General features: G+C 37.4%; 1 protein-coding gene across 2 annotated transcripts in view; it reads left to right on the forward strand.

Annotated features, from left to right (window-relative positions):
* Positions 1–13,382, forward strand: part of MGAT4A (alpha-1,3-mannosyl-glycoprotein 4-beta-N-acetylglucosaminyltransferase A) — a 75,927-nt gene that overhangs the window by 19,432 nt on the left and 43,113 nt on the right. For both annotated transcript variants that reach the window (XM_015623862.1, XM_015623872.3), the window contains 3 exons: positions 7,270–7,437; positions 9,993–10,133; positions 12,646–12,779. In XM_015623862.1, coding sequence (XP_015479348.1) covers positions 7,270–7,437; positions 9,993–10,133; positions 12,646–12,779 — 443 coding nt within the window. The remainder of the gene's footprint in view (positions 1–7,269; positions 7,438–9,992; positions 10,134–12,645; positions 12,780–13,382) is intronic.

Below are 13,382 nucleotides of genomic sequence, written 5' to 3' on the forward strand. Positions count from 1 at the left end.
ACTTGCGGTATTAATTTCTGTGTGGAATTTCTATTCCACATTTCTATGTGGAAAGCAAGGGAAATAAAGAGTAGCTCTGATGGATTGTTTTGGTAGATTGAAATAGTGAATTGCTGAAATGACCCATCAATTTGAATAACAAGATTAGGGATAAAAAAATTACTTGCCCACTTGTTTTCCTGCATCTTGATTTTGTTTGTTTGTTTTCTGATGCAGAAAATGTCTTGTCATGATTAGTAGGATGTATTTTTTGGTAAATCATCTACCATATTTTCCTGTCTTTAATTTCACAGAGTATTATACTTACCAAAATTTGCATATTCTCTAATCCCTTCAAAATAATAAAACAGCTTTATGAATAGACATAGCTACAAACTCTGTAACTAAAAAGGCCCACAGAGTCAAGTGTTCAAAGAGGACTGATAAAATTTGACCTTGAGCAGTTTTCTTAAGAGCTTTTATTTATAGCATGTCTTGTTGTTAGCCTTTACAGTATACTGCTTTATTTGTATTTGCATGGTTGATTGCTTTACTGCTTTGGATTTTATAACTCATCATAGTTTGTTTATGAAAGGTATTAATTTCACTTTAAGAGTACGGAAGCTAATTAGCTTTTGTTGAGTAGTCATCCATGGTAATACATTGTAACATTTCAAGGACACCATATATCAGCTTTTAGCCAGTTTTGAGACAAATAAGAGTCTGATTTGTGGGCATGCTTGAGCTTTAAACTTAGGGGACATATTTTGATAACACCTTCTTTACTCTTTACTGTTTGACATTGCTGATTATGAATATGATTTGTACCTATATGCAGGTTTTGACACTTGATAATTAGTTCAGCTTGGTACAATGTTTTGCTGTTTTTGTAAGTCTAAATGTCACAGGAGGATTCTGGAACATCTTTAATGTCTCTCTTGTGTGGACATAGCTTTTTGTCTGTGCCTGTGTGATTGGTTTGACAATTCCTCTGCTTGCCTCCCCTCGGTCAGACATTTGAGAATGCAGGGCTTCCTTTGTGCCTTGTGAATATCTTCTGAGCTCTGAAGTCACATCCAAAGGGCAATGGAAGCAATGTTCATGCTATCTCAGTAAATGCCTTTGTCAAAAAAAGTGTCAGTTTCAAGATGAAGTTTAGAGTTACCTAAGTGCTAGAATGGTAAGAATTTTATTTTTTATACTAGAGAAATTAACATTTTTTTGGTGGAAATGATTTAGTCTACCATGTATTAGCATAGCAGGATTTTAATTTAAAAGGATATCTGCTTTTAAGAGATGGAGATGAGTATTTTATCAGTCATACTACAAATGTGATGGCTTGTAAGGTACTTGGGTATTATGAACCAAGCATGGTCTAAAAAATTCTCGTTGCTTACATCTGTGGGATTGAAGTGCAGGTCTGTGCAGGCATGATCATGACTTACTGGATACTGATTTACCTGATACTACAACTTCATGGATCACATAAAACATCTGATTTTACAGGAAGTGCAGAACTTAATTTTTATACCTCACTTAGCTCAAACAAAGAAATGTTCCTGTAAGAGCTGTGCCAGATTGAATGGGCTGGCATGCTGACAAATCCCTAATTCACTGAGGAGGAAGGTCCTCTTGCCTCACCGCTGACTCTGTAGGAAACCCAAGGTAGATGCTTGCTGCCAGTTAAGACCTCTACTCTGTATCAGCCTGTAAACTGATCAACATCCTTGATGGGAGTGTAATGAATTAATGCATGAAGCTTGTTAGTGTCTCTGACCCATGGCATGATGATAACTACTGTAGGGTTTTTATAATGGGAGTAAATGAGTTGTAGAATAACTAATCACAGAAATACCTGAATTAGTGCTTATTACAGTGTGTTCTCACAGGTTCAAACATTTATTTAATGGCATTTTAATAACTCTTCAACAGGGTGTACAGAAAAATAAGGCATTTGCTGTGGAACCTATAACTTGTAAAAGCTGAAAGGTTTTCATTAGGGTGGGCCATAAACTGTTACATTGTTGAATGTAGGACTGTTGCCAGTGATACACTCTTGATTTGAATAATGATATAAAGTTTCCCCGTTTGGATAGACGAAAAGTGCTATTGTATCAGGTATCTATTCCTTCTCTAGGTGTTTTACTTACTGAGCATTTGTGTACAATTCTTTGTTGCCAAGCAGAGCCTTTTGTCTGTGTGTCCTGTTGTTGTTTATTGAAAAGAGGGGGTGAGGTTTCTCTTATTCAGTTGGACAAAGGCAGAATATATAAATTGGGCCTTCAATTTATTGGCAAAGCTAAGCCCTCTGTGCTTGTCTTGCTGTCTTTTTTGAGTGCCAAGTCTATGGCTGGTTACCTTTTTGTCTGTGTGGCAGATCCATCACTATGGGTGTTTAGCTGGTTTGAAGCAAAGCTCAACTGCCTGCTTGTGATACGGGAAGGTCATAAAGCTTTTCCTCATCTTGTCTGATGCATCTGCCTTTGATACAACCAGCCATACTAACAAAGAGCTCTTGAGTAAATTATAGTATGTCTTTTATTTCTTTAATTATTTATTATGTGAATGCAGCCACCTTAGTTCAACATTCTTAGTTCAACATGTTCAATTTTCAGTTATGAAAATGGCCCGCAATTTAGTATGTTTGGGTGATTGATAAGATAAATAACAGCTTGCAAAGCTTTCATACTGCTTTTTATGTTGTAGGCTGTAGTTGTTTTAGCAGACAGTCAAGGCTTTCCTTGATGAATAGTGGCAATACTGAGAATTGCTGAAACATTCTTGGGTTGTGAAAAGGTGTTCAGGCAATTCTGTTTCCTTTTACAAGTGTGTATTTCACTCAGTTTAGAAGTGCACTCAAATAGTTTCTTCATAATGTTTGCATGTTAGGATAGAGTAGACTATTTCAGTGGAAGGGGGAACTACAGCAGTCATCTAGTGCAGCTGCCTGACCAGGGCAGACCAAATGCTAAAACACAGTGTTAAGGTCATTGCCCAAATGTCTCTTAAACTCTGATAGGCTTGTGGCATTAAAAAATCTAACTTTGCTGAAAAAGTAACATGAACAAAAAACTAAACTGTTGATGATTTTTATTGACTTTGAAACTGTATAGCCTTAAAATTGCTTTGATTGAGTTTCCACAGTATTTTTTCTGTTTTGTTTTTCAGTAGATATTTAATTTGGAATTAGAATACAGCAAGTATTCTGGCAGTGTTGGTTATTTACCTGCAATTCAGATTTATGCTATTTCAGTTGAGCTGAAATACTCTGCAAAATGCTTTTCTAAACTCAAACTACAGCCTGTTTTCATATTCCTTTACTTTGATGTCCCTTTTTATCTCAAGGGAAAGCTCTTTGCTGTTACAAAAAGCAAGGATTGAAGTACATAAACAGATTTTTCAAGAAATACAAAAGCCCAAACTAAGAAATTAGGTGCATGCTAAGATGTTCAGAAACTCCATGTTTTAAAACTTGGATTTTTTCTTCAAATTTAGACAACTCTTAAGCAAGTTATGTAGTCAAGATTATCTCTGGCTAAGAGGAGAGTGGACTAAGTTTGTAATTTTGGGTTAGTGGTGTCTTTTTGGAATAACTTTATTTTTTTAACACTTATTTAGTAGGAGAACCATAAATAATGCAGAGGAGGCTGAGAGCTGAGATTTCATCTCTGGTTAAAAACTGGCAAACCACCAGAGTTTCATTTGAATTTTCACTTTTCAAAATACTGCATCAACTTTCAAGAGAGCTTGTCTAAACTCTAGGTCCTGCATATTTAAGAGAACGTATGGCAACAAAGGAAAAAGGTTGATAAAGTACTGGTTTAGTTGCCATAGTGTTGGGAGAACTGCACAGCATCTGGCCAGCTAAAGTATTTAGGCTTTAGCTCCTGGAGTTTTGCTGAACCAACTAGAATTTAAGAGAAAAATGATGGAGAATTAATGCTTTCAGTTCTCAAGTAATTTCTTAACAAGGTATTTATTTTATTTGATCTTTCTAGCTTCCAGAGAAAACTGTGGAAAATCTCATTTCAATGTAAAACAGTACATTTTTCTTAAATAAAAATACGCTCATATGTTGAAATTATTGGAGACCAAATGTCTTCAATACTGGCTACAGCTGCTGTTAGAGGGATGTTTTGTTTTTCAGAAAATAGACAGGATATATTTGGTGTTCTTTCATCAGTGTTGTACGGCCAATAACTTACTGTCTGAATGCCTTCTTCTGTTTTCTTAAATAATTCTATATTTCTGCATGAGAATAAGAACAGAATTCATAATCCTATAGAAAAAGAATCATTTTTTACTGATGGTGATCACTGACCTCTGTTTTGTCTGTACTTTTAGGCTCAGTACTCTCCTTTTTACTGTAATAACAATCAAAAAAAGTGTTTTCATACTTCTGGACAAGAAATCAATTCAGAGAAATCTCTGAACAATAAAACACTAAATGGTCAAATGTATCTTGAAAATATCAGGTGCACTACTGACTTTTTTGTATATACAATGCTTACAAGTCAGCTTGTCATAGAACAGGGTATCTCAATTGTAAGGGACCTACCAAAAATCATTTAGTCCAACTGCCTGACCACTTCAGGGCTTACCAAAAGCTAAAACATATTATTAAGGGCATTGTCCAGATGTTTCCTAAATACTTTATGTGCTCTAGAAAGCCTGTTCCAGTGTTTTACCAGTGTCTCAGTAATGAAATGCTTTCTAATGTCCAATCTGAGCATCCTTTGGCACAGCTTAGGACCATTCCCATGTGTCCTGTCACTAAACACCAGGGGGAAGAGCTCAACACATCCATCTCCAATCTGCCCCACTCAGGAAACTGCACAGAACAATGAACTCACCCCTCCAACCTCATTTTCTCCAAACTAGACCAACCCAAAGTCCCCAACCACTCCCCACATGTCGGATCTTCCAGCCTTGTCACCAGCCCTGTGTTGATCTCCTCTGGATGTATTTATAGAACTCCACATCCTCTTTAAACTGTGGGGCCCAGACCTGCACACAGCACTCCAGGTGAGATTGCACCAACCACTGTCTTTCCGTCATTGTGCCTTCATCTGTGGGGAGGGTGATTTTATCATAGAATGATACCAAATTAGTTAAATAGGACCTTCTCTACCAAGCTTGAGCTCAGTCAAAGTTCAAATAAAAATAGATTCTTAAATTTTATCTTGTAGGCTCATTCTCAAGTACTCAGAAACTCTGAAAAGTCAAATTAGAATATTTATGAACTGCTGATGGCTTAAGGGATGCTTTTCTAAAGTCTGGGACACGTGGTCACTGCTAATGGTGGTACTGTAAGAGTCCTTTCTCCTTTGCCTTTCGGTTGTGATAAAATTTGTTGTGTTTGTTTGTAAGTAATAAGTACCTGAGCAGTTGATGCTTGAAGTACTGAAAGTAAGTTAAAGATATGTGTTAAACATTTAAATTTAATCTGTTTAATTTAGAAGTACAGGCAGCCACCAAAATGCCAAATTACACCTTAATCTCCAAAAACATGACAAGTGCTAGCTCTAGTAGTGTTAGAGATGTAAATGTTTTATGTCACTTAAGTTCACATAAGCGAAGAATTATTTTTTTTTGTGTTGTTTTGCATAAATAACTAGAAAAATACTCTAGGATAGTAGACTTAAAATATTATTGTATTTGTAATCTTAGAATTTTTTTTGTTATATTTGACTGAATAATATTGTGCCTAATGGAAAAAAAAAAATCACCATGTGTTTGTGAAGGATAGGTGCCAGGAGTTTATGTATCTTTTAGAGCAACCTCCTTAACCTAGATATGTCTGGTTGAGGAAACTGTGAGAAGTTGACTACTCATCTAGTATTTCTTAAAGGAATTAATGCTTTTGAGGTCTCAAGTACCATGAATGCAATACCAGTACAGTTCACTGGAAGCATCAGGACTGAACTACTTTGTTAGTTGTCATTGGCAAATAAGAATGGCCTTCATGCCAGAAACTCCAAAAAATTTTCCCAGTCTTCTAAGTGCTGCTGACTAAAGCGTCAATTCCTATTTCAAATAGCAGCCTGGATTCAGTCAGCAGTATGTAGTGTGCCTAGCACTGTGCTGTGGGCCAGCATCTGTGTTCTGGGTTTGTTGGCACAAAAGCAATAACCATTTGGTTTTGATGAAAGAAGCAAAATAAAGCTGGCAAGGGAAATGTTTTTAAGAGGTAGTGAACTATGGTTTTATTTTTCTGTCTTCAAAACAGAGGGCATTTTAGTTAATTAAGTTTTCTAAACATAATTGAAGCAGTACATCCCATCTATCAACAGAAAAAAAAAAGAAAAAGAGAATAAATGTAAATTGAAAGAATTTGGAGGAAAAGTAGCCTTATTAACAAGAGAAGTTGACTCTAATTCCTTTTTTGCCCCATGTCTTATGTAATATAGCAACAGGAAGAGTTTCAAATTGCTTGCTAAACTTCTGCTTTCAGACCATTGCAATATAAAAAGACTAGGAATGGATAGGTAAATAACAAAAGAGAGATGTCTGTGGATGTCAACTGAGTGACTGGAATATTGATTATGAGTTACAAATTCACTTAAAATACTCCAGTCAATATCTTTGTATTGGTAGAAGGAGGGTGATAGTGATGATGGTGAGCAGAAGATTTGAGGAAATTGCCAATAGGAAGAAGGGAGGATACAAAATCCAGCCCCACTTACTTTACTGGGTGTCAAGGGCAAAGGGAATATATCAGCAAATCAGTTTTGGTGTTTCCATCTCCCTTTTGGTCCCCTTTCAAGAGTATGTGTATGAATCAACATCAGCAGAATTTTGATAAAAAATTTTGTTCTCCAGTTCTCAGGCACTGACCATAATATTAAGTTAAAACTTGGGTTTAAAATTGTTCTGTCTGAAGTACTGTCAAGTTCCACTCATCCTTACAAAGTATTGAGAGGGATCTTTCAGAAGATGTAACCTGTGCTTTTGTAAGGAGCCACTCCTGTTTGGCTTCATAAAAGAAATGGTTTGTGGGCATCTGTTTCAAGGAATGGTTCAGAACTGCCTGGTGCTGGGTACCCGGGGTTACTCTGGTCTGTGCTGTGGTGAGGGGCAGCCCCCTCACTGCCTGCCCTGCATCCCGGTGTGGTGCAGCTCGCTCTCCCCTCCTGCGCTGTGTGGGTGCTGAGGCACCCAGCTCCTCAGGTGGGCTGTGCCAGGCTCTGCCTTCCAGGTGCTGCCAAGCCAAGCAGCGTTAGATCTTGTCGGACCTGTCAGCAGGGGCTTGTTTCTGCAAATAACTGGGATTGTGTTTTTTCTCCCTAGAAAAGTTGATTGCCTATCAGCGGGAGTTTCACGCTTTGAAGGAACGTCTGCGCATCGCCGAGCACCGCACGCTGCAGCGCTCCTCTGAGCTCAACGCCATCCTGGAGCAGTTCAGGAGGGCCGTGGCAGAAACAAACAGCAGTAAGAATGCAATGAATAATTTTTCAGGTACACACTCTGAGATATTTTTCGTAACTCAGCAATACCAATATCTCTTCTGACTACTACAGTAAACTCAAGAAATTGCTACCAGGAAAGCCAAATGAAACTGTTCAGCAGTGTGAATAAAAAATGTGTAATATGTTGTATCTGGTGTGGGTGGTTTTGGTTTGTTTTTTCCAGTTGTTGTTCGTAATGATTCACCCACCCTTATTCAGTCCCTAAAGTCATAAGAATTGCTTACTGCACGCCTAGCTCCTAAAGTTTGGAACTTCTGGTTACTTATTTATTACATTGACAACATATTTTGACAACTAATTTACATCACTTTTTAAATAGAGTCAGAGGGGAAAAGTGAGCAAACAGAAGAAATGGATGAACTTGAAGCAGTTAAAATATGCTTAAAAGTCAACTGGAAGGAATTAAATCATATGGACTGAAGTGCTGGTTATAATTTGTAAAAAGTACGGGAAATAGCCTTTTCAATAACTAGTGATTAAACTAGTAAAATCTTCCTTAAGTTTTTTACCCATTTTGGAGATGGATGGTCAGGTTTACAAAAAGCTGTTTGTTTCATTAGAGAAAAACACTGCCATATTCACCAGATTATTGATGTTAACTTCTAAAATCACACTGTTACTGTTTTATTGCTCTGATTTTTGTGGATGGAAAATTAATAACAAATAAATACAAATTTTCTGTACTTACCTGTAGAGGTCTGACTTGGTAGGTTGCAGAAATTTCACAGTATTGGTCTAATAAGGGGTTGATACCTGAAGGGTTTTGCAATTCAAAACCCTGGAATAAGATTTTTGAATTTTTTGTCCAGTTGCATCTGTGGTATGTTTTTTTGGGGTTTTGTTTTGGTTTTTTTGTTGTTGTTGTTTTTGGGTTGGTTTTTTTTTTTTGGGAAGTGGTTATAATTATAGGCTCTAGTGCTGATGCCACTCATGAATTGCTGTCTGACACTAATGGCCTGATCTCAGTAGTTCCCTGGATCTCCAGGATCTGCACACATAGAGGTTGCATTTTACTTGGTCTATAAATCTTCCTATTTCATGTGTGTGGTTCTGCTTTTAAAGTAAAGCATGGAGGAGATAAAATAATTTTGATTCTGGATTTATAATTAAGTTATTACACGTTTGTTATTAAAACTGACTTAGCTTGCTTTTAGGCAATATAAGGAGTTATTTTCTTCTGATGCAGCTGAAAGTACTAATTAATTTAACATTCTACTCTGTCTAGATCCCAGCTGGGATGGACGTCCACATTTTTCCATGAAGAGACATAATGGGAAGCCAGCTGAATTACTGAGCTTTTGTGCTCAGAACATAGTATTAGATAGTATTATGAATACTTAAGTGTATTAAGCTTAATAAAAACCTATTTGCTCTCTTTGAAGCTGAAAGAATTCCAGATTGTTTTGTAGATCCTTATTAATTCAAACAAAGAGCTGTCATACTTGGACAGAATTTAGTTCAGATTTTGCAGATGAAGTTAAAGAAATTTTAGCAGGAAAAGTAAAATGTGTCTGTATTGGAGTCTTATCAAAATAGACGTATCTACTTATGGCATCTATTTACAAAGCATTTTGCAAGATTTGAGATGATTAGGAATTTAGTTTCACCTAAAAAAATACTTTTTAAAAACCCCTAAACATACAGAACCAAAATCCACAACAAAACCCATCTATCTTTGTAGAAGCTCTGTTCAGAATCTGAGAGGAATTACACTTATGGCTTTCTTTTTCTTACTTTGCAATTTTATCTCAAGAAACTTTGACTACAGTTTTTACTTGATGTTATAAAGCCTGTAAGTTTTCAAAGATCCATATGCTATCATATTTGTCATTTGAAATGAGTTGTTCTCACACTTGATGCAAGAAAACCAACACACACAGCAGGGTAATTTTACAAACTGTTATTTTCAACTTTGAGAGCCACCTGGACATACTGAAAGGCAGTTGCACCAGAAAGAGCAAGAATGCTTCTAATGGAATCTAGTAGGATAATTATATTCTAATGGACTAAATTAAATTTGCATTATTTTTTTTTCCAGGAATACTCAGAATATCAACTGTATGTTTAATGCTATTTTATTTTGTATCTTTATGTGCAGTCTATTCTAATATGTATTCATAGCTCTGAAAAGATATTTGCAGTAGTGTTTGCTGGATAGTGATGACCTCTGTAAGCAAAAGTGAAAAATTATCTAGGGAAATAAGCCTCCCATTTGATTAATTGGGAAAAAACCCCAACAAAACCACCAACCCCCCAATAAATGGAACATTCTTTACTTCTGTAAATTCACAATAAATCTTATGTGATCAGGTAAATATTAACTGTATCTGTAACAAGGTTATAGGTGCAAAATAGTCTTGGCCATTGTTTATTAAAAATATAGAAATAAGAAAAGGCTTCCTTTGTAGACAAGATACAATGACTCAGAAAAGTGCACAATTTATTCTGTCTTTCAGTTAAGACCAAGCCTTTTGTACTGTTTACAACTGCTTAAGACTTCATATTGTTTGTTTTCTGCATTACTGATTTCCTGTATGTTTGCAGATGAGACGCTGAAATTGTTAAAAGAGCTAACAAGTAGAAAATCTCTTCAAGTGCCAAATATCTATTACCATTTGCCTCATTTGTTGAAAAATGAAGGAAGCCTTCAACCTTCTGTGCAGGTTGGCCTTGGAAGGACAGGAGGTATGCTGATATGATGGTTATTTCATGTTTTATATCTGGAGGACCTTCTAGTTATAGAAAAAGAATTTACTGTATTTCTTGGTAGATCAAGGACATCTCATTTAACTTGTGTGATACTGATATCTTTTGAATTCGCACTGAATCCGAGATGAAAGGAGCTTGGTTTCAGCTTTGCTCTTTTCTGCATAATCTCAGTCACACCCCATGTCATGTTAAGGTGCACATTAAGAAGCATTTAGTTTTGATGATTTTTTTTGTAGCTAAAAGGAAACAAAGCTCAAGCATTTCAGATTCTGAGCTGCTAATGGATATATCCCTTTGGCTTTTCAGATCTGTGGGGCGACCATGCATGGTTATAATTATTTTAGCTTTGATGTTTCTGTTGTTCCGAACAGTATATTTCAATGTATAAATTAAAAGCTGAGAGAACAAAGATAATCAGATATAATTGCATCAATAAAATCTGGACAGTCATTGGAGGGGAAAATAAATTCAGTGTTGTAGTTACTCCTGGCTTGCATTTTTTCATTAATTCAGTAAGTTTGATTGCTTTTTCTTTTAACAGAAGGCATGCCTGTATGACAAATGTGTGGACTCAGGCCACAGGTTTATTTTTCTGACTATAAATACCTTCCATTTCAATGTTGTTGTACAGGGAGGAATACTCTAATAATTCATTATTGTTTTAAGTGAAATCTGTATTATGTCCCCCTGGGAATATATGGCAGAAATTTGGAATTACAGAATAGGAATTGTAACCAAGTTTATTTAATTAAACAGAGGGAGGGAATTCAGGGTTTCAGGACTTCATGAAGTCTTTCACTCCAGTCCTGCTGCTATCTGCAGTGTTCCCAGTAGGTAGCCAGTCCCGGTTACAGGACAGAAGAAAAACTGTGGAAAAGTTAAGCAGGACTCAGATGGCCTGCTGAAAGATGGTGCTAAATAAGATTGTAGCTGGGGATATACTGCTTTGCATTTGTTAGAGATAAGGAATTTTGTTGAGGAACTTCCATCCAGTTCTGTTGTCTTGGACTTGTTTTATTAGAAGAACCAAAACCAGATGCAAGGAAAGTAATAGAGGCTTTCAGCAGTATTATCTTAAAAGATGACTTCTGAGAAGTTAAATACTTGAATTTTGAATAATTCTTATACTGGTTTTATTTTTAAACTTAAGTTAGGGAGTTTAATCACTCTTGGTGCACCTTGTCTGAATAATACCATGATTGTTGACTATTTCCCCTTGTATTGGGGTTGGTGTGACAACGTTTTGGTAACAGGGAGGCTACAGGGATGGCTTTTCTGAGAGAGTGACAGCAGCTTTCCCTATGTCCAGTGGAACCAATAGCCAGACCAGCAACACTGGAAAAACAGATTGAAGAGCAGGGGGGGAAAAACTGCTCAAGGGCAATTGCAGCTGGACAGAGGAGTGAGAACATGCAAGATCAGTGCAGAAGGAGGGGGAGGAAGTGCTCCAGGTGTCGGGGCAGAGAGTCCCCTGCAGCCCATGGTGAAGAGCATGGAGAGGCAGCTGTGTCCTTGCAGCTCATGGAGCAGATATCTACCTGCAGCCTCATGTCACAGCAGGTGGATGCCTAAAGGAGGCTGTGACTCCATGGAAAGCACACATGGGAGCAGGCTCCTGGCAGGATCCATGGAGGGAGGAGCCCACAGTGGAGCAGGTTTGCTGGCAGGACTTGTAACTCTGTGATGGACCCACGCTGGAGTAGCCTGTTCCTGAAGGACTGCAGCCTGTGGAGGGGACCCATGCTGGAGCAGTTTATGAAGAACTCCAGCCTGGAGTGGGAAGTGGGAAGGGCTTACATTGGAGATGTTCATGGAGGACCATCTGCCATGTTGGGGGATCATGCCTGTGCTGGATCAGGGCAAGAGTCTGAGGAGTCCTTCCACTGAGGAGAAAAAAGTGGTGGAGATGTGATGAACTGAATTCCAGCCTTCATTACCCATGCCCCTGTGCTTCTGGTAGAGAAATGAGCTGTGAAGTTGAGACTAGGATGAAGGGAAGGGTGAGGGAAAGTTATTTTAGTATTTGTGTTTATTTCTCATTACCTTATATTTATTTGAGTGGAATTAATTAACTTCCTCAAGTCTGCTTTGACTGTGACAGTAATTGGAGAGTGATCTCTCCCTGGTCTTACTTCTATCCACTTTACATTTTCTCCTCTCTGTCCAGCTGAGGAGTTGAGTGATAGAGCAGCTTTGGTGGGTACCTGGTGTCCAGTCAGGATCAGTATACCACACCTACACATTAGTCTGGCATGTCTAGGACTGGGGTTTTTATGTCTGCTTGTTTGTTCTGAGCATTGGTGTTAACTAACATGGTGTTAGTCATGCTCATGATGTTGGGTAGCATAATTTTAAACTATTTTAAATTACTGTTATCTCCACCTTTTAATCCTTTGCATTTGTAAAGCAATGCCTCATTGCAAGATTTTTGTTTTCTATCTTGTGTATGCCATCACTGAAAGTACCTTTCTGGTTTGTTTGATTTCAGTTTCCATTGTAATGGGAATACCTACAGTGAAAAGAAAAGTCAAGTCTTACCTTACAGAAACTCTCCACTCCCTTATTGATAAGCTGTCCCCTGAAGAAAAACTGGATTGTGTTATGGTTGTCTTTATAGGAGAGGTAATTGCTTCCATTTTTTTATATGTTTTCTAACCTGCCTTTAATCCCAAGTAACACTCCATAAAGGAACTGATGAGGATCTACTTTTTCTTCAAGATGCAGACAGATGACTCTCTCCTTCCAGGAAAAGGAAAGTGTCAGTCTTGGGTTTCTGAGAAATGATCCTGAAGAGCCCAGCTTTTTCTATTTATCAGGGGAATGGTGGCCATGGATTCAGTGGCGTGGTTATTTTGCAAATCTTGTGTTTATATATAGTGACAAAGATGTGCTATTCCTTCAACAGAAGAAAAATGGAAAATGGAAAAATGGAAAGAAAAGGAACTCTGTTGTAGGGGAGAATGTCTCCCATTTTCTTTATGCTGCTGCTTATTCCTCTGTCAAATGAGTGCTGCAGTTCGAGATGTGAGGCACAGATTGTTATTGAAATAATTTTCTCGGCAATGTGGATGTTTGAAGCCCAGACCTTTTTAATGGATTAATTCAGTGTTCAGTTGTACTGTTTGTTCACTTTGGCTCTGATTTAGTGGAAATCAAATTTAGGAAAATGATAGAGTACTTTCAGAAATAATTCTGTTGGATGTTGGGAATTGCATGTACCTATTT

Source organism: Parus major, chromosome 1, assembly GCF_001522545.3.
Source record: "Parus major isolate Abel chromosome 1, Parus_major1.1, whole genome shotgun sequence".
Classification (NCBI taxonomy): Eukaryota; Metazoa; Chordata; class Aves; order Passeriformes; family Paridae; genus Parus; species Parus major.